Source organism: Ursus maritimus, unplaced genomic scaffold (genome assembly GCF_017311325.1).
Source record: "Ursus maritimus isolate PB19 unplaced genomic scaffold, ASM1731132v1 scaffold_33, whole genome shotgun sequence".
Taxonomy (NCBI): Eukaryota; Metazoa; Chordata; class Mammalia; order Carnivora; family Ursidae; genus Ursus; species Ursus maritimus.
Genome location: NW_024425897.1, coordinates 821114 through 842531, shown reverse-complemented (window position 1 = coordinate 842531; position 21418 = coordinate 821114). Strand labels below are relative to the sequence as shown.

General features: G+C 55.6%; 1 protein-coding gene across 2 annotated transcripts; it reads left to right on the top strand.

The window, feature by feature from the left end:
- Positions 1 to 6883: 6883 nt before the first annotated feature.
- Positions 6884 to 13506, top strand: LRRC75B (leucine rich repeat containing 75B). Of its 2 annotated transcripts, XM_040619494.1 has the most exons (4): positions 6884 to 7096; positions 9639 to 9767; positions 11186 to 11301; positions 12738 to 13506. In XM_040619494.1, exons 1-4 carry the CDS (start codon positions 6920 to 6922, stop codon positions 13261 to 13263), a joined length of 948 nt encoding a protein of 315 aa, XP_040475428.1. In that variant the 5' UTR covers positions 6884 to 6919; the 3' UTR covers positions 13264 to 13506. The 2 variants fall into 2 exon arrangements, with proteins under 2 accessions (XP_040475428.1, XP_040475429.1); XM_040619495.1 differs by lacking the exon at positions 9639 to 9767.
- Positions 13507 to 21418: the final 7912 nt, after the last annotated feature.

The following is a 21418-nucleotide window of genomic DNA, read 5'->3' as shown; positions in this document are numbered from 1 at the left end:
CCCTTCCTGAGCCCTGAGGTGTCAACACTAAAAGGGGAAGTGGCTGACCTCAGACCCTGAAGGCCAGGCCAGTGGATCTGGACTTTGAAAGCCCCAGGAGGCTGGTGAATGTGTCACCTGGCTGGGTAACCCATTAACCCCAGCTCACTCATTAAGACCCTGGTGGGTGACCAGAGGGTAAGGACCGTGGGAAGAAGGGAGTGTTGAGGGCTGGGGACTGCTGAGATGGGTTCTCTGTGTCCTTGTTCCTTGAAGAATTTCTACCTTCAGCCAGGGGTAGCTGCCAAGACTGCATGAGGGGTGCCACCCCACTATCCTGATGCCTTTTATCTCCTAATCACCCCTACTGTGCAGGGATCAGCAACCTAGCGTGCCCTGGGGGCCTTGGTCAGACAGAAGGGGCTGGGGGGCTGGACACCCGGCCCATCTCCTCTGAGAAATGCGGAACAATGTTGGCCTCCAAGGCCCTTCCTATTCTTGACAGGCTTGGGTTTGCCCCAGCTCTGTGTCTGGGAAAACAAGGCATTGGTGGGGCAAGAAGGGTGCTCAAGGGAAACCACAGCCTGAGAGGGGAAGAAACTTGCCCAAGGCCATTAGGTAGGACAGTGACCCATGACATGGGGAAGGCCCTACAAACCACTTCCTGAAAGTAGAACCTCACTGCAGCCTCCATCGCGCCCCACCCTGCCGTCAGGTCCGGGAGGGGCTGGGCCTGAGCCTCAGGAAGTGCCAGGTGAGCCCCAGGCCCTGAGAGGGCCACAGCTGGTAGACACCACCTCCCAAAATGCCATCAGCAGCCTCACCGTGTGTGAGACGGGAGGGAGGTCCAGGCCCTCCAGAACTGCTGACAGGATCTCAGGGCCCACTGGGGGCCAGGAAACCTGATGTTACCCCAGACTTTTAGTGTCCCCTGGTATCTGGACCAAGGAGACATTTGGTAAACTGGCTGAACAAAAGTAGCTTTGATGCCCAACATCATAGCATCTTAATCAACTTTAGGATCACAGATTCTCAAATGTTTGGTTTCTGATATCCTATCTCTGACACCCCAGAAAGGTTGGCTTGCATATCTTCCCTGATGGGGACCTCACTACCTTTAAGCCAGCAAGACTGTGATTGGTTGGCACGTTTTTCCCAATGTCAAGCCCCAATTTGCCTTGTCGGAAAGCCTTCTGCAGTTGTAAGAATTGGCATGCTGTAGGTGGGCCTGACCTCACTTCCGCCCACTGAGGCCACAAGCAGAGGAACAGGGGCCAGCCCAGACCCTGTTGCCACCTGGCCACAACCTCTCAGAGCCACACAGACCACACTGACAGGATGGAAGGAGGCTGCCAGCTCAGTGAAGAAGCTCCCGTAGCCCAACAGTAGCAGGGAGCCTGGCTGACACCCCCTCGCCCCATCTGCATATTCACCATTTCAACACCTACCTTTGATGTGTGGCTGGAGGCTGAAGCAACGCCAACCGCCAACGTGTGGGCCTCCAGAGATGTCAGCTCGTTAACACCAGGGAATGTCTGGAGGCAGGGCCAGTCTGGCACCTGATGGACCAAGCCCAACTCCCAAACCCAGAGGCAGGAGGGCAGCACCACCAAGGGCATGGGCTCTCGGGTCCCTAGGTTCAAATGCAACCCTGCCCCCCATGGCCCAGGTCTCCTCTTCTTACCCTCAGTTTTCTATCTGGGGAGCAGAAATCATTAAAATAATTGGGAGCGCCTGGGTGACTCAGTCGGTTAAGTGTCTGCCTTTGGCTCAGGGTGTGATTCTGGGGTCCTGGGATCGAGCCCCACCATCAAGCCCCACCATTGGGCTCCCTGATCAGTTGGGAGTGTGCTTCTGCCCCTCCCCCCCCACCCCCGCTCATGCTCGCTCTTTGTCTCTCTCTCTCTCAAATAAATAAATAAAATTTTGAAAAAAAATAAAATAATTATTGGGCAGATTCACTGAGACGGCTGTGCGCGAGCTGCAGTAAGCGCCTACTACCTCCATGGTTCCCACACCCAGACCTACGGTCGCCTCTGTCCTTGCATGATGAACGGCTCAGGGCTCAGAGGCAAAAAGTGCCCCCCTCCTCCTGGCTGCCCTGCCCTCTCTGCCCACGGCACCCTGTGAGGGTAGCATTTATCATATCACCTCGTAATTATCTGCGGTGTCTGGGAGCTCCAGGGGTTGGAGGAGAAAGGCTGAGCCTCTCCCACCCCAGCCCCCACCCCAGGGCAGGGCCCCGTCTTGTCTCCGAGGAGCAAAGGGCGTCACTGACTCAAGCCTGTCCATCCACGCTTCTCCAGTCCCCACAAGCCACGCCGACCAGGGGTAAGTGGACCTGTGGTTCTGATGCCAAAACCACCCAACACTTTCCCTGCATGCCCTGCCGGCCCTCCCCAGGGCTCCCTGGAGCCCCCACCCCCTGCCGCCACATTCCTCGGCCTCCTGCATCACTTCAAGTTCAACTCAGTTACCCTCTGAGTCCTGCTTGCAACATTTTGTGGGCTGCTGTTTCAGATGCCTCAGGTCAACATGCCTGCCTAAACCTGAGCTAAGTAACAACCCTCCCCATACCTCCACCCAGCCAGCCTAGCCTCAGCGTCCCATCCCCAACCTCACTGGTCCTGTGCAGCGGCCTTCTGTCTACCCCCTTCCTGGCTGCTCCAGACCCCAAGCCCCCTCACCTGGCCACTCCTCCTCGGGTCGGCAGCCGCAGTTTCCTACGGTAGCCCCTGCTGAGCATGCAAATGTGGGCACTTCCTTTATCACTAAAAACTCTTTGAAGGCCGCCTTTGCCCTCTAGATAAATTCCTGCCTGGCTAGGGCCCCACCCCTTCCTCTGTGAGGTTCATCCGTGCTCTCTGCTGGGACTTCAAACTGCCGCTCTTCCTTCAGACCCCAGACTCAATGCAACCTCCTCCGGAAGTCCTCCCCCCCCACCCCGCCTCCTGGTCAGGTGTCTTTCTCAGCTTCTGTACTGCCCCATAGTACCCCGCGGGGTCCGCCATCATGGCTCCCCATCCCCGTGGGGGTAGCTCCTAGTTTGACTTCCGGTGTCTTAGGCTCTGCAGTATCCACAGGGCCCAATGGTCAGCACTGAGTGGGCAAATGAGGGCTGTGGGGTGGCCGAGTGGACTCAGTATGAAGCCACAGAAAATCAATTTGTAAAAACACCTCTGTGTGCCGGACTCTTTCTTTGTTGTGTCTAATCCTACAATAACATGCCAGGCGGGCTCGCTACTTTCCCTGTGTTACAGATGAGGAAACCGAAGTTTGCAGAAGCTACCAGAGTGAGTTGAACAGCATCCCCCCAAATCCATATACACCCGGGAGCTCTGAATATGACCTTATCTGGGAATAGTCTTTGGAGATGTGGTTAGCGTGGGCCCTAAATCCGATAACCAGTGTTCTTATAAGGCCACGTGAGTGGGGTGCCTTGGTGGCTCAGTCGGTTAAGTCTCAAGCCCCACGGTGGGGGGAGGGGAGTGTAGAGAATACTAAAAAGGTGGGGCGCCTGGGTGGCTCAGTTGGTTAAGCATCTGCCTTTGGCTCAGGTCTTAATCCTGGGGTCCTGGGATGGAGCCCTATGTCAGGCTCCCTGCTCAGCGGGGAGCCTGCTTCTCCCTCTCCCTCTGACCCTCTGTCCCGCTCCTGCTCCTGCTCGGGCTTGCCCTCTCTCTCTCTCAAATGAGTAAATAAAAAATCTTAAAGAAAAAAAAAAAGGCCATGTGAAGAGGGGGCACCTGAGTGGTGCAGGCAGTCGAGCATCTGACTCTTGGGTTTAGCTTGGGTTGTGATCTTGGGATCCTGGGATCAGGCCAGCTGGGCTCTGCGCTCAGTGGGGAGTCTGCTCGAGACTCTCCCTCTCCCTCTGCACCTCCCTCCTCTCTCTCGCAAATAAAGAAATAGATCTTAAAAAAAGGAAGGCCATGTGAGGAGAGACACACAGACACATAAGAAAGCTGGGTGACCACCGAGGCCCAGGTGGCAGTGCAGGAGATGTGATGGAGAAGGAAACCAAGGAATGCCAAGGATGCCAGCAACAGCCAGAAGCTAGGAAAAAGCAAAGGAAGATTCTTCCCTAGAGCCTTCAGAGGTAGCGCAGCCCTGCCAACACCTTGATTTCCGACGTCAGTCTCCAGAACTGTGAGAGAATACATTTGCTGTTTGAAGCCACCACGTCTGTGATAATCTATTATGACAGCCACAGAAAACGAACACAGCTACCTGCTTTGCCTATGTTTGCCTATGTTCGTATGCCCTAAAAAGGACAGGTCCGGGGATTCTAATCAGTCCTGAGCCTATACCTGCGATCCCCCCGCCATGGGGATTCCTGGCCCCACAGCATGCTTAACAACACATCCCTATAGAGCCAACTCCAAGAGAAACTGTTTCCATCGAGTGTCTGTCTGCTTCTTGCCTCCTAGTGAGCCCCCAAACCATCCTGCATCCTTCTTTGGTGTGGCTGCTAGAAGGCTCATTGTCACTTGGCTACTTGCTGAGGTACCCTAAACCTTGCAGGTACCGGGGGCTTAGACTATCCCCCTGGGTGGGTAGAGAAGAGGCCCAAAGGTGGGGCAGGTCCAGTTCCAGCCATAGCCACAGCCCTTCCCCTCTTCTGCTGGGTCATTTGCACCTTGGTTCCCTGTCACTCCAGCTGGGCCACCACATGGGATGGTCAAGAGTGTGGGAAGCTGAAGATGTGACAGGCACTACTACTTGTCTCCCAGCAGGCCCCACTTGGGGCCCAGGATGCCCCCAGCAAGGCCTGGGGTCCGGCTGTGTCGATCCCATCTGACTCTCTGGCTCCCCAACTTCCCACTTCACTGGCTGCCCCGGGGACCTGATGCAAGCCGCTGAACCTCCATATCAGCACCCCCACCCCGACCCACCCACCCAATGGGGTCTCTACAAACACAGATCTACTGAGCAAGGCAACTCCAGGGAGAGAGGCCAGCCGCCTTGACTTAAATATACATGGAGACTTTAGTAAGGGGGAATGATGCCTCCCACTCCTGAGGGCACAGCTCTGTCCCTGGGGCCTCCTGCCCAATTCAAGCTAGGCCAGAAACACTCCCTAAGAGCCAGCTGAACCTAACCACCCCCACAGGAGGCAGACGGAGGCCCATCCAGGGATCCAGGCCCAGACGCCACCTCCCTCTTTTTCTGGGAAAATGTCCTCCAGGAATCTCTCAGCCAAGAACACAGAGGGTGGGGTGGGACCTGAGGGGTGGGGCTGGGGGGCAGTTCTCTGCTTTCCACAGGACTCCAACTCTAAGCACCCCCGCACGCCACTGCCTGGGTTGCCCCCTCTGTGATAACCAAGCTCAGCCCTCCGTCCCCACCCCATACCCCCACCTCAGCCTTCTCACGCTTGAGGGGACAATGTCCAGGCCTGGCTCAGCCTCTGGAAGGATATGGTCAGGATTTGGGAGACATCCCAGCTCTGGCTTCAGCCCTGAGGATGTAGAGGAGAGGGAGGGGGTTCTTACCAGGCTGCCAGCTCGGGACAGGGGTCTGCGAGGTCCCTGGGACAAGGGGCTGCTGCTTAAGTCTCTGGTCCTGTCACCACCACATCAGGTCCGCCACAGCGCCTGGGCCCTGGAGGAGGGCAGGCCAAGCGGTCATGCAGGTTTGCCAGGAAGGAAACCTGTGGTGCCAAGGTGGCCCCAGGACAATGCTGACTACAGAGGGAGGTAGTGCAGGCTGCTGGGTCCAGCTGGAGGATGGCAGGGGGGAAGGGGGCCCAGGGTAGAAAAGCCCCAGGAGCTGTCCCAATGGGGGTGTCCAAGCAGGCAACAACAGAGGTCGGGGTTCAGTGGATGGTCAAGTGACAAGGACACTAAGCTGTCTTATATCAGGGGCTCAGCCCTGGGGGACCACAGAGCCCAGCACCCTGTCCCCAGACACGCTCCTGGAGGGCAATACTTAACCCAAAAGAGGAAGCTGAGTCTGCCCTCACTGACCATGTGCCCTCAGATGGCCACCCCTCTTCCCACGCACACCCTGTCTGTGCTCACCTCTCCTGCACCTGGGCCCAGGCCCACTGTCCGCATAGGCTGGGCACACACTCTTGGCTGTGGGAGTTGGGGGTCTGGAGCCTAGTGCTACAAATGTCCCTTACCCAGGGAATGTGAGGGCCCAGAGCTGGGAGGGGTGCCCCAAGTAGGCCCCTAGAGCTGGACGGGTCCCTCGCTCAAACTTGATCCCTGGAGGAGCCAGGGCTCCCCCTCCTCACACTGCCTCCCCACCACCGTCAAGCTGAAAGAACGAAGCCTAACACAGGTGCAACTGACCTACTGCCAAGCTGCCCAGAGCTAGCCCTAAGGGGTTAACCAGCACTCTTCATCCCATAAATCTCCCAGGCGTGGGTCAGAGGGAGCCCACACCACTAGCCTGCCCAGGCTTGCCCCCAGCCGGGCAGGGAGGGGCAGTAAATATTTGTCAAGCAGGAATGTCTACACAGGCGGACAGGTCAGAAACTACAATTGCCCACTGCCGGGGAAATTCCTGAAAGCAGGTGATGGCAAGCTGGCAACGGAATCCCCACACAGCCCGCCCTGACTCCGTGTCCAGTGCTCTTTGCACCACCTAAGCGACTGCTCCACAGTCAGCACGGAGGCGGTGGCTCAGTGCCTCCCCCAATGGCTCCAGGCCCTGGCGGCAGAGCTCCAGAGCCCGGTCTAGCGCGGGCCGGGGCCTCTACTAGCGAGACCTCCCGAACCGAGTGGTGGGGAGCTCCGGGGGCCCCCAGCAGGAACCCCCCCCCTCCCTTCCACCGCTGCGGCCCCGCCCGGGCGCGCACCCCCAGACCCCGCGCTCCGCACACGGTGCAGCCCGGGCCGGGCCGGGGCGGGGCCGGGGGCGGGGGCGGGGCCGGGGGCGGGGCGCAGACGGCCGGGACTCCCTCCAGCTCCGCGCCGGCAGCTCAGCGGCCATGGGGGCGCGGCTGGGCCGGCGGACCGGACCCGAGGCGGGCTCGGAAGCCGGGGCGGCGGCGGGGTGCGGGCCCGCGCCCTATGAGCGCCGGGTGCGCTGGCTCCGCGAGATCCAGTCCACGCTCCGCGAGCGGCGACCCGAGCGCGCCCGGCAGCTGCTGCGCCTCCTGCGCCAGGCGAGAGAAGGAGCGGGCCGGCCCGGGGCTGGAGGCCGGGGAGGGGCCGGGGGCCGCGGGCTGAGGGCCTGCAACGGGCCGGGAGGTGTTGCGGCGCTGGCCCGGGGCACGGGAGGCAGGGCTGGCCCCAGAAGGGCGCGCGGGCCGGGAGGGTTCCGAGGGTGCGACTGGTTGAAGGGTCTTGTCTAGGCGAGAGGGCAAGGGATGGAAAGCGATCGGCTAGAGTGAAGGCCAGCGAGGCTGTAGGGGTGGGGTGGGGGCTGTGAGTGTGGAGGAGGGGGCCGTGTCCGTGTCCACCTCTCTGGGGTTTGAGAGGTCAGTTGTGTGCGTCGAGGGTGCCCCAAGCCTGGAGCTAAGAACCCAGATTCAGGCCTTGGCAGGAGAAGAGTAGAGCTGGGAGGAGTGGCAAGGGAGTGGTGGAAGGGGGACGGCATCTTGTACTGAGGGCCTAGGGGAAGAGGACGGCTCCTGGCTCCTCCAGGGTGAAGGGAGGCACTGCACAGGACCCTGGAGAGAGGACCTGGGAAGTGTCAGCCCAGCTGGTCAGCCAGTGCAGACTCACCATGACACTATGGCAGCTACAACTCACATCATTCATCCTCCTAATGGGCAGATCGTGCCCATTGAGTACAGACACCTGGCCTCTGTACATCACAACACCACATCTGGACCCGGGGGGGGGGGCGGTGTGTACCTCTGGTCCCACACACACCAGGTACCTGAGCCAGCCTGGGGTGCCCTAGGAGACACGGGTTCTGGTCCCAGCATCACCACTAAGCAAGCCACTTCCCTTTCTGGCCATGTTCCCATCCCCCACAGCCGCTGCCACCACAACCAGCCTGGTCCTGGAATCAGAGATCAGCCATGCAGGTGTTTGGCCTGCAGGTGGATGATTAGAGAAGGGAAACTGAGGCTTGGAGAACAGTGGTGAGCCTGTGGCCACAGAGAAAACAAGGGGGCAGCCAAGGGAGAGCCCAACCTCTAGTCTCCCTGTCCCACCCCCTGCTGCACTGGGTTTCCTTTCTCTAGGCCCAGCGGGCTGGAAAGGTGGGGCTGGCCCTTTAAGAGGAGCTGTCCACACCAGCTGTGTGTCTGGGGCCCTGTCTGGGTCAGCCCAGGCTCACCAGCTAGCCCTCTCTTCTGGATCCTCCCTAGCTGGCATTTGTAACTTGAATGGTGTTTAAAATGCAAACAGCAAAGCAGCATCGAATCAGCTAGACCATCCAGAGGTACAGATCTTCGTCTAGGATGGTATCTGGAGCCCAAAGCACCAGGAGGACATTTTTTTTAAGCTGGGAAACCAGCTATGTTGCCCCCTTGTGTCTCAGAGGTCAGGATTCCCAGCCAAGCCCCAGGGACTTTGCAGTTATGGCCCTTGGGCATTCCCACAGGGCCTGTCTTCCTGTGTACAGGGGGCTTATGCACAGACGGTGCCACTCTCTGGCTTGGGGAGGGCCCAGGGATCTGGAGGCCCCTCCTGGCTGTGCCTGCTCCATCAGCTAGTCAGTATATACTCTAAACGGACACTCTAAAAGGGCGTTCAGTGCCACACCAGGCCTATGGGAGTAACAGGAGGAGAAGCCCAAGGACTGAAGGCAGGGAGGCCAGGGCAGGCCAGGGGCCCAATGGTAAGGTCTCTGTGAGGCGTGGGAGACATGGAAGCTGGAGAAAGAGACTGGTGGGCTGGGAAGGGTGGGAGTGCCAGACCGCACGTGAGTCTCTGGTGTTACACAATGAGAGCATTTGGTCTCCACAAAAGGGATTAAAGGTCAAGCTTAGGCATGTGTTTCCTGGAGCTGGCTCTGGCAGCCCAAGGGTGGGACTAGATGGGTGTTGGGAGGCCGACAGGTGCGGGAGGAGGCTGTTAGGGAGAGAGGCCTGAAACTCCTCGAGCAGTGGAGAGGGAGAGCTGGGCAGAGAGGTGTGAGGGGAGAGTGCAGAGTGGTTCTGGGCTCCTGCCTGAGTGTTGGGAAGATGGGGATGGGGACGCCGTTTACTGAGCTGGGGCACAGGAGGTGAGGCCAGCTTCAGGGCAGCAGGTAAAAGCACCCAGTCTAAGCTGCCTTCGGGACATCTGAGCTGAGAGAGGTCCATCCCCACAAAAGGGGCCTGGACCTGTCAGCAGATAGTGGCCAGAACTCAGGAGAGCTCGGAATAGGTGGAAGAGGCAAAGGGCCCCGAAGGAATGCTGGAGGATAGCGGCATTGAGGGGTCACCAGAGGAGGCCCCAAAGAACCCTCCAGATAAGCCCAACCCCAGAGGAGGCAGGTGTCACAGTACCACGTTTCTCCTCCAGGGAACCAGTTTAGGGTTTTGGTAACTACTTATCACCTCCTGAAGCCCCCGATGCACTGACAGTCTCCTCGTCCAAAGGGTCCACTTGCCTCTGGACAGTTGGCCCATTGCCGCCTGGGAAGAGACTCCAGCAAGCATCAGGGAGGGAGACAGAGAGGGGAACAGATGTGAGGGGCTGGCTCGGATGGGGGCCTAGAGAAGGGAGGGCCCAATTCCTGGCTCACTCAGCTCTCCTCACCACTCACAGGACCTGGGCCTCGAGGGGACCCTCCTCACCGACATTCTCTACAGGAATGTGGCCTTCCTCAATCTGGTGGACCCCATCTCCCATGACCTGCTTGTGAACCTGGCCCGGGACCTGCAGTGCCCCAAGACGGTGAGGCCAGTAGACTTGGACCTCAGGCGGGGCAGTGCAGCTGACAGGGCCCCTCGGAGTGCCTAGGGCTGGGGGCTGGGAGCTTCATCCTCACCTGGCTTGCTTTGAGGCCTGAAGCAGGTCAAAGTCCCTCAGTACTAGGCTGGCAAGCCGCCGGAACACATGTGAGCTACACCTGAAAGGTCGTGTGTTGGGTAGACCTGCTTCCTATGCGCCAGGACCCAGGACCCAGGACCCAGGCAGGAAGTCATACAGGGACACTGCAGGACATAGAATGTTCTGACAAATCCGCTGATGGAACCAAACTCCCAGCCTCTGAGTTCCTGGGGTCAGAAGAGAGCCACTCTCAGCTGGAACCCCGTCCACATGTCCCTATTCCCATATGGATACACCTGGGGACAAATGCTCACTGCTTTCCATAGCAGCGTGAGCCACCAGCAAATCCCTCCTCATGTTGGATTGGCGTCTGCTGCCTGGGGCCTCCATCCCCCCCCCCCCCAAGCCACCACATCTGTCCAAACCCCGCTCTGGTGGCACCTGCAGACATCCTGCCATGAGCATTGAAGGTGCTGTGCTCCTGACACAGCCACCAGCCCCCATCCCTTAGTCACAATGAGTCCCTGTGTGAAACAAGGGTGCCCACAATTGGCCCGGCCAGCTCTGGACTCCTACATCTATACGCAGACATCAGCAAGGATTCTGGGGCTAGCCTAGAGCCACACCGTGATTGCCAGGGCTTGCTGCCACTGCGTGTACGCACTGCGAACAGAGCAACAGGATAAAGAATGTGCTGGGCGGTGGGGTGTGCTCAGTGCCAGCTTTGTGGAAAGCAGAGCATCCCTGTTTTTCCACCCGAGCTAGGTCTCTATGAGGGCCCGCTTAGGCCCAGCAGAGAGCCAGGTGGTGGTACTGTAACACATTAACCCTCCCAGCCCTGGTAGCCCAGACCCAGGCCCCACAGGCAGGGTCTAGCTTGGACAGTGAGAGGAAGAAGAGCGTGCTGACCTGGCTTTGTTCCTATTCCCTGGGGGTGGCGTCAGTGGAGCAGGGCTCCCTGGAGGGGCCTGGTCCTGCCTCCCCCTGTGGCGAGTCCCCGGGGAGCGCTGAGGGTGGGCAGGGAGCCGGCTGATAGCCCGAGACACTGGCCTCGAGCCTGAGGACAGGGAACAAGGGCCCATTGTATAGGCTTCCTCCCACCGGGCACTGCGGGCCTCAGACCAGCCTGTCCAGTTACCAGCGGGCAGCCTCCCCTGGCTCCGTGCCAGGCTGCAGCCAGGGTGGGGGGTGAGAGGGGGAGGCTAGTGGGCAGCTCAGTGATCCATGATGAATCATGTGCTGGGGCACACACTTGGATCCCCAAGGCCCAGAGGGGGATGGCAGGGGCTCAGCCTCACTCTGACAGCGCTGCCCCCCAACAGGACTACGAGCTCTGGAAGTCCTCGGATAAGATCTGCCGCCAGCTCATCTACCACCTCACCCCTCACTCCAAGCGGCAGCGAGGCTCCAGCCTGCCCCGGAGGAAGACCCAGAGCTGGTAAGGGGGGGCCTAGCCACAGCCCCACCTCACGGCCCCTTAGGGTCCCTTCCTAGGCTGACATGGAGAGGCAGCTCAGCAAGAGGCCGGTGCCTGAAACCCTATCCTGTGAGCCCCTCACTCTGGTCTGCATCACAGCTCTGGAATGCTCCCCAAGCCAAGCTGCACCCTCTGTGTGACCTGCCTCCTGCCGTTCACTCGCCCCTCCATCCCTGGCCTGTCGCAGGGCCTGGCCCCGACCCGCGCCAAGATGACCTCAGCAGACATCAGCTGAATCCTCACAACAGTGATTCAGGTTCTGTGAGGGAGACAGATTCTGGGTCATGATTCCAATTTTACAGGAAAGGAAACTGAGGTTGGGAGAGGCAAAGTGGCTTGCCCAAGGCCACACCCTGCCCTGATTTTCCTACAGCTCTTTGAAAAGCCTTTGCCAGGCTGCCTGAAGCCAAGGCCTCCACAGCCAGCTGGAAAGCTTGTTCTGCCATGGGGTCCCCCTCCCAGTCACTCCATCACAGCTCCGTGGCCAGGCTCAGCCTAGGGACTGGCTGCAGATGCCCGGGTCCGGGGACCCAGAACCACAGCCCCAGGGCTCTCCCCTGCTTGCTTCCTCGTCCTTTGAGCCTGGTGGTTCACGAGGAGCCCAGAGCCCATGGGGTTGTTCCCTGCCATGGTGGGTGAGGGCCCTGGAGGTGGTCCCGCTGCCTATCTGCATAGTAGGCCATGTTCAAATGACAGGAGAGACCTAGAGGGGGTTTCAGGGGTGTCGGGGGACCCTTCTCAGTCTCTCAACTTCCTTTCCAGCTTAGAACACAGGGGGCCCTTCACCTCTCAACAGCCCACCCCTATACCTTCCAGTACCTCCCTTCTTGCTACCCTGGGCCCATCCCCTCTCTGGCCCCCAAAGCTGGGGGAACCAGCCTGATACCCTGTCCCCCTCATAGGAACATCTGTTTTTACCCCACAAAGGGTTGACCTTAGAGGAGGTGTGGGCTCAGGAGTCAGAGCACCTCAATTTGAAGACCTGGCTTTCCTCTTAGTGGTATGTGACCATGGAAGCATCCTGTCCCCTCTCTGACTGTCATGTGCTCTTCTGCAGAACGGGGTAACCATTCTTACTCTGGATGTAACAGGTGTGGCGACGCAGGCACGCAGGTGGCTTTTATAATAATAATGGCTTGGAGAAGCTGAACACATGTATATTTACTCCTCACAACAGCCAGGTCCCCTTTTCACCAAAGGAGAAACTGAGGCTCAAAGAGGTTCCAAGACTTGTCCGTGGCCACCCATGTAGAAATAGCAGTTTGATCCCAGCGCGGCCCGACCGTAGGGCCCTACCACCGTGGGCTGCCCCGGCGGGTCACCGTCTGCAGCCAGTGGGGACCTGCCTGGGCCCTGGACCCTTGCTCAGTCCATCCTTGCCTGCCACCTTCCCACAGCCTCAAGAGCAGCCTCCAGATGACTCAGCCGGTGGGGGAGACCGTGAACCTTTCGGGGATCCCGCTGTCGGCGCGGGACGTGCGGCACATCAGACGTTACCTGGGAAGCCGGGGGGCTGGGCTCACGGTGCTGGACCTGAGCTTCACGGGGCTGAGCGACGAGCTGCTGCACCTGCTGCTGCCCAGCCTCTGGGCGCTGCCCCGCCTTGCCCAGCTCCTGCTCAACGGCAACAGGCTGACGAGGGCCACGGCCCGCGCGCTCACCGAGGCCGTCAAGGACTCCGCCAAGTTCCCCGCGCTGGCCTGGGTGGACCTGGGCAACAATGTGGACGTGGCCTCCCTGCCCCAGCCCCTGCTGGTCGGCCTGCGCCGACGGCTGAACCAACGCACCTCACTCCCCACCATCTATGAGGGCCTGGACCTGGAGCCTGAGGGCGGTGCGGCTGGGGCCACGTCTGCTGCCTCCACCTGGGGCTCTGCAGCTGCCGGCCCAGGGTTTGAGCCCCAGGCCTGCTGCACTAGGTGACCTGCCACCCACCCTGGCTCCTGCCTGAGTGCCGGTGCTCCTAGGCACATGGGATGGGGGATGATGGAGGCCCTCCAGGCCCCCAGAAATCCAGTGTAAATGCTCAGCCTGGGATGAAGGGGATGGAAGGAGAATGGGTTCGCCAGAGGCCAGATGGTCAGCCCAGGATGGAGTGTCGGGCCTCCCTCAGCAGGGAGCGCCCGGCACCTGCTGTGCCGATCCCATAGTAAATTCTGATGCCTCCCTCTGCCTCAGCCTTTCTGCACCGTGGACCTCAGGGCCACTGAGCACCAGCCCTGCTTTTGGGGTGGGGCAAAGGGGTGGCCAAAGATTCAAGGACGCTGCCCACCTGAAAGGCAGAGACCAAACTCACACTGACTTCCCCCAAGTGCTCCCTAGGCAGACACCAAGGTGTGGGGTCGGGTCCATCTGTGGGCTGGGGAGTTAGAGGAGGCTGCCAGGGACCTGACCGTCACATCTGGGCAGGGCTTGGAGAGGAGCAGTTGGGAGGCCACAGAGGGGCAAAGCTCCAAATGGAGCCCCACAGTAATCTTGTGCCTGAGCCCAGGACCCCTTGGGCTGCAGACAAGACTGTGCTGAAAGGAGGCAAGGTTCATCTCCCACAGGGTGAGTGCTGCCCACCACCCCTAGTACCCACCCCCCAGGCTCCCTGTACTTAGTGCGTAACTCCATGCGGTTAGGAGATACCTCAGACCAGAGACAAAGAGCTTGTGTGTTCCCTCCAGGCCCTGAAGGCCCACGTGCACAGTCCTTCCCTCTGACGGACCCCAAGAAAGCATGCCAGAGGTGGAGGTGGGCACATCCAGCAGCAGGGGGTCGTGGGTGGAGCAATTCTGGGGCTGCCCCACGGGTAGCCTGTTCCCAGCAGGGGGCTACATCCCATCCTCCCAAGGACGATAAGGGCAGGCTCCAGATCAGAAGCTTAAATCCATGGTTGCCCCCCACTGCCTTGTGTAGAGAGCTGAAGTACGGCCGAGCTAGGAGTTGGGCAGGGCAAAGACAAGGAAGGAATTTAAAGATGTCCGGGGGGAACTGAGTTCCAGAGTGGGGAAGCCAGCAGCCTAAGTCTCCCATGCGGAGCCGGGTCAGGTCTGGGGCTGTGGGGATCCACACGGATAAGGAGAGACCGGGTGGCAGAGAGAAGCCCGAGGGGCCAAAGAGAAGGTGGGGCTCCCGCCCTGGGCCTACGTACCCAGGCCCACTGGCTAACCTTCCTCCACAGTTGGGCCCACAGGGGACCATGAGTCAGCACAGTTTCCAGGCTGGCCAGATATTCAACAGCCTCTTGGGCCAGAAAGGAGATGGCATGGTGCTGGGTTCCAGGACCCGGCAGGAGGTGGGGAGGAAAAGAGCTCCTTTTCTGCTGCTGCCAGCCCACCCTGAGGACAGGCCCCTGCCAGCCTGGCTGCTTTTGAAGGAACCCTTATCCGGAGGTGGTGGGAAGGGTGTGAATAACACCAGGTTCAGCCCAGCTCTGTTCCTGACTTGCTGTTGGGACCTGGCCAGAGCCTCCTCTCTCCCGGCCTTGGGTCTCTCCTTTTTCCTCTGTGTTAAATAGGGCTGGCTCTCCATAGTTCCCTCCAGTTCTCAACCCTCCATCTTGGGGTCTCGGCCCTCTCAGTCCGCTTTGTTTTAAAGACATGGGCCTGCCCTTTGTCTTGGGAGCCACAGAAGTGTCTCCGGTGCCCTCACTCCGGAACAAGGGGCTCAGGCTCCCCGGAGCAAGGCAAAGCAGGGTGGGAGATGAAAGGGGCCAGCAAAGAGGAGAAAGATGGGGGAGTCAGCCTTGCCCTGGGCAGACTGGTGAGTCCGCCACACGCAGGCAGCAGTGTTCTCCTGTGATTGCTTGCTGGAGAAATGCCAAGCTCTCTGTTCCCCCTGTCCTCCTGCTCCCCTCGCTCCCTGCCCACCCCTGGCCCAAATCCAGCCCACAAACCTTGAACGTCGCTGCTGGGAGAGACTCCTACCAGAATGGTGTGACGACCTGAGCGGGGTGTCACCAGGCGAGCTCTGGGAGAATTCAGGCGGCAGCAGCTGGTCTCAATCTCCCCGCCTCTCAGACGGAGACGCGCGATGCAAGGGCTGAGCTTGAGTATAAAACAGCTCAAGAGAAGAGGGTTGGCCTTGTTGCCAGGCAGGTGTCCACGGCCTCTTCACGGGCCCTCACATTAGGGCCGCCTGGCCACCGGCTACTCCACAGGCAGGGACACTCCGGGAGGAGGGGGCTTGTGCCATGAAGCTTGGTGGGCAGAGAGGCCCTGCCAGGTGGGCTCTGGCCTGAGTTCCAGACCCAAGAGGCAGCAGGTGGGCCTTGGCCAGGCCTAGTCTTGGAGCCAGATAGGCTCGGCCTGGTCGCAGCCTTAGTCACCCAATGGTGGTGTCCTCTAGGGGCCTGTTCCTTCATCTTGGGGACTAGATACACCAAGCCTCCCCTTATCCTGATGGAGAGAGCATGGCAAGGTCTGGAAAGTACCTTGGGGCCCCCACCCAGGGCTCCCTGGATGGGAATGGCAGGAGCCCAAACCTTCAGGACTAGGCAGAGCTGAAGCCCTTTATTTATTTAGAGAGCACTCCTGTAGCCTTTCTGTGGGCCCGGTACTGTAGTGATGGTTTTACACTCCTTTAATTCTCTTTGCACTTATAGGTGAGTAGCTGAAACAGGGAGAGGTTAAGTGATCTGTCCAAGGTGAAGAGCTAGAAACTGGAGGAGCCAGGAGGCCTGGCTTGTCTGTGATTGCTTACGCCTGCCTGACGCTGTCTGTCCCACAGCCATCCTGCGGGCTGAGGATTTGCTGTAATTCTTGAGCAAGCCCCTGCCACAGACACCATGATGGCAGGTATCCTGCAGTGGGACAGACCCTCAGCTGCACTGCCCCCCAGCACAAGATCTATCAGGACCTCCCTGGGCCTGTTTCTTTGTGTGCAAAATGGGTGGGGAGGGGAGCAGTGAGGACCCAGGCTTTGCCCTCTTCCAGGATTGAAAGGGATGGATGGGGAGTGGGTTCGGAAGTGTTCGTCAGACTGAATGAAGCCCAGCCCTGTATTCAGGGGGTCCGGGATCCACACCCACTTCTGATAGTCTGCCTGGGACAACTGCAGGTACCTTCACCTCTCTGGGCATCAGCCTCCTCGAGCCTAAGCCTGCCTTGCCAGGATGTTCAGAGCACTGAAGGGAGACCTGTAGGAAAGATACCTGTGCTCAACAGGACCTCTGTGACCAACACTTGGGAACTTTTCTGTCCCAGAACAGAGAATATTTGAGCCCAGATAAGGTGCTTTCCATATGAGTTTACAGCAAATGTCAGCCTCTGCTGAGTCTTCATCTTGAAAATCCAAAATCTCCGGCAGCTGATCCCAGTGGTTGATATCAACCAGCACAGAGGTTTTTCTCTAGGTTCTGGAGGGAAAGGAAAACACACTTTTTCCTCTTAGAGATAGTTGCCAATCATCAATGAAAACCAGTATTTCCTTTCCCAACTGTATACTTCAATTTTAATTTTTAAAAATTGTACTTTTATTTTTTATTTTAAAGATTTTATTTATTTATTTGTCAGAGAGAGAACACAAGCAGAGGGAGCACAGGCAGAGGGAGAGGCCGGCTTCCCGCCGAACAAGAAGCCCGATGGCAGGACTCGATCCCAGGACTCTAGGATCATGACCTGAGCCAAAGGCAGCCACTTAGCTGACTGAGTCACCCAGGTGTCCCTATTTTTTAAAATTTTTTTAAAAAAGATTTATTTATTTCTAGAGAGAGAGAGAGCACGCGTGCATGTGAGTAGGAAGGAGGGGGAGAGGGAGAGAGAATGAGAATCTCAAGCAGACTTGGAGCTGAACGTGGAACCCGACACAGGGCTCAATCTCAGGACCCTGAGATCATGCAAGAGTCGGGCGCTTAACCGACTGTGTCACCCAGCCACCCCCAAAATTGTATTGTATTTTTAAATAATCCTTCATTGTAGTACAACTGAAATATAATAAAGTGGACGTAACAAGTGTTATGATGTATTTTTTAGATATATTTTATTTTAAATTTTTTAGAGAGATAACACGCACCCGTGTGTGTGTGCCTGCAGGTGTGCGCACGTGGGAGGAGGGGCAGAGGGAGAGAATCTTCAAGCAGAGTCCCTGCTGAGTGCAGAGCCCAAAGGGGGCTCAATCTCAACCCCATGAGATCATGACCTGAGCAGAAACCAAGAGTGAAGACACTTAACCGACTGAGCCAGCCAGGTGCCCCAACAAGTGTTACCATTTAAAGTGTACAGTATGGTACATTTTGACTTCCATGAAACCACCACCACGATCAAGACAGTAAAGATATCTGTCATCTCCAAAAGTTTCCTTGTGCCCCTTGATAATGCATCCTTCCTACCCCTCCCTGCCCACTCCCTTCCAAGCAGGGGACTTTGACCTGCTTGCTGTCCTTACAGATTTGTTTGCATTTTCTAGAGGGTGGATTTGTTTTGCTTTGTTTTTTAGTTTATTTATTCTTTTAGTAATCTCTACACCTAATGTGGGGCTTGAACTCATGACCCCGAGATCAAGAGTCACACATTCTTCCAACTGAGCCAGCTAGGTGCCCCTATAGTTTTAGATACATGGAAGTTTACATATATGGAAGAATACGCGGTGTACTCTTCTATATTTCTTTCACTCAGCATAATTATTTTGAGACTCCCACAATGTTGTGTATATCAGTAGTTCCTCTTAATTGTTGAGTCGTATTGTATTGGACGGATGTACCACCATTCATTCACCTGTCAACGGACATTCGCGTTGTTTCCAGTTTTTAGCTGTTACAAATAAAGCTGCTACGAATATTCATGTCCAAGGTTTTGCATGAACATATATTTATTTTTCTCTTGGGTAGTAGTATCTCACTATGGTTTTCTTTCCTTGTAATAACTTTGCCTGCCTGGTTTTGCTTATCAGGATAAGGCTGGTCTCATAGAATGAATTGAGAAGTTATTCCTTTTTCTTCAATTTTTCAGGAAGAGTTTATGGAGAGTTGATATTATTTCTTCCTTAAATAATTGGTAAAGTTCCTCAGTGAAGGCACCTGGGCATGGAGTTCTCTTTGTAGATGGTTTTCAAGTACAATTCCAGTTTCCTTAATAGATATAGGACTATTCAGGTTAGTTAGTTTTTTTTTTTTAAGATTTTATTTATTTATTCGACAGAGATAGAGACAGCCAGCGAGAGAGGGAACACAAGCAGGGGGAGTGGGAGAGGGAGAAGCAGGCTCATAGCGGAGGAGCCTGACGTGGGGCTCGCAGACGCTTAACCACTGTGCCACCCAGGCGCCCCTCTTCTTTTTTTATTTTTTATCTTTTTAGCTTTTGTAAGTAATGTCTACACCCAACACGGAGCTCGAACTCACAACCCCAAGATCAAGAGGTGCATGCTCCACTGACTAAGCCAGCCACGTGCCCCTTTTTCTAGATTCTTAAATGAATTTTCTTCTCTGGTATTAATATAGCTGAGATCATTGATCTGAGACCTTTCTTTTTTTTCTGATATAGATCTTTACTGCTTTAAATGTCCTGCCCCCCATCCCACCAAGTTCTGCTTTAGTGGCATCCCACAAATTCTGATATGGTATGTTTCCATTTAAGAGTCAGTTCAGGAGTGCCTGGGCGGCTCTACTGGTTAAGCTTTGGCTCAGGTCATGATCCCGGGGTCCTGCCATCAGGCTTCCTGCTCTGCGGGGAGCCTGCTTCTCCCTCTCCCTCTGCCCCTCTCCCTGCTCATGTTTGAGCATGCGCCCATGTTCCATGCTCTCTCTCAAATAAATAAATAAAATCTTAAATAAATAAATTAATTAATTAATTAAATGAAAGTCAGTTCAAAATACTAATTTCTCTTTTGGTTTCTTCTTTGATCCATGGGTTACTTAGAAGTGTGTTGTTTCCAACTATTTAGAAATTTTCCAAGGATCTTTCTGCTAATGATTTCTAATTTAATTTCCTTGTGGTCAGACAACTTGGTTAGTATGGCTTTGAAGCCTTTTGAATTTTGGTAAATGTTCTGTGTGAGCTTGAGAAAAATGTGCACTTGAGAATTGTGCTATTGTTGGGTGGTTCTATTAAGTGTTAATCAAAATCAAGTTGACTGCCATATCCTTGCTGGTTTTCTGTCTACTTGAGATCTGTCTACTTATTGAGAGGGGAACTGAAACCCCTGACTGTAATGGTATTTGCCTATTTTTGTTGCATTTTTTTTAAACGATTTATTTATTTATTTATTTGACAGAGAGAGAGAGAGCCAGCGAGAGAGGGAACACAAGCAGGGGGAGTGGGAGAGGAAGAAGCAGGCCCCCAGCAGATGAGCCTGATGTGGGGCTCGATCCCAGGACCCTGGGATCACGCCCTGAGCCGAAGGCAGACGCTCAACGACTGAGCCACCCAGGCGCCCCTCTAGTTGCATTTTTTTGCATCATGTATTTTGAAGCTTTATTATTAGGTGGACAAATGTTTAAGATTGTTATGGATCCTTGATTAACTGACTCTATCATCATTATGAAATGACCATTATCCCTGGTAATATTTCTTTTTTTTAAAGATTTTATTTATTTTGAGAGAGCGTGCGCATGCACAAACGGGGGGGGGATGGGCAGACAGAGAGGGAGAAGCAGACTCCCCGCTGAGCAGGGAACCTGATGTGGGGCTCGATCCCAGCACCCTGGGATCATGACCTGAGCTGAAGGGAGACGCTTAATCGACTGAGCCACCCAGGCGCCGCCCCTGGTAGTCTTTCTTGCTCCGAAACCTACTTGTCTAACATTAATATAGCTATAGCTACTCGGGCTTTCTTTTGATTAGTTGTGAGCAATGGTATTATCTTTTTCCATCCTTTTACTTTTAACCTATGTGTGTCTTTTTATTTAAAGTGTGTTTCTTACAGGTAGCGTATAGTTGGGTCCTGCTTTTTAATTGTTTAAAATTTTTATTTAAATTCTAGTTAGTTAATATATAGTGTAATATTGGTTTCAGGAGTAGAATTTAGTGATTCCTTGCTTGGCGGGGAGCCTGCTTCTCCCTCTCCCTCTGCCTGCAGCTCCCCCTACTTGAGCTCTCTCTGTCAAATAAATAAAATCCTAAATCCTCATATGAGTGAAATCATATGGTATTTGTCTTGTTCTGACTTATCTCACTTAGTATAATACACTCTAGCTCTATCCACATCATTGCAAAAGGCAAGCTTTCATTCTTTTTGATGGCTGAGTAATATTCCAGTGTGTGTGTGTGTGTGTGTGTGTGTGTGTGTGCGTGCGCACACACACACACACACACACACACACACACCCCATATCTTCTTTATCCATTGATCAGTCGATGAACATTTGGGCTCTTTCATGACACTGAGATCTTGATGGTTGCCGAAACTAAGAGTCTGAGGCTCAACCGACTGAGCCACCCAGGTGCCCCTAATAAGTTCTTTACAGATTTTAGATACTAACCCTTTATCAGATATGTTATTTGCAGATGTCTTCTCCCATTCCGTAGGTTGCCTTTTAGTTTTGTTGATTGTTTCTTTCCTTGTGCAGAAGCTTTTATCTTGATGAAGTCCTAATAGTTCATTTTTGCTTTTGTTTTCCTTGCCTCTAGCAATGTGTCTAGTAAGAAGTTACAGGTCCTGCTTTTTTTCCTTTTTTGAAGATTTATTTAGGGATGCCAGGGTGGCTCAGTCGGTTAAGTGGCTGCCTTTGGCTCAGGTCATGATACTGGGGTCCTGGGATTGAGCTCCACATAGGGTTCCCTGATATGTGGGGAGTCTGCTTCCCCCTCTCCCTTGCTTGTGCACTCTCTCTCTCAAATAAATAAATAAATAAATAAATAAAATATTTTTAAAAAATAAAGATTTGGGGTGCCTGGGTGGATCAGATGGTTAAGCATCTGCTTTCAGCTCATGATCTCCAGGTCCTGGGATTGAGCCCCACATCCAGCTCCCAGCTCAGTGGGGAGTCTGCTTCTCCCTCTCCCTCTGCCCCTCCCTCTGCTTGTGCTCTATCTCTATCTCTCTCAAATGAATAGATAAAATCTTTTTTAAAAAATAATTATTTATTTATTTTAGAGAGAAAGAGAGTTGGGAGGAGGGGCCAGAGGAGAGAATCTCAAGCAGACTCCCCACTGAGTGT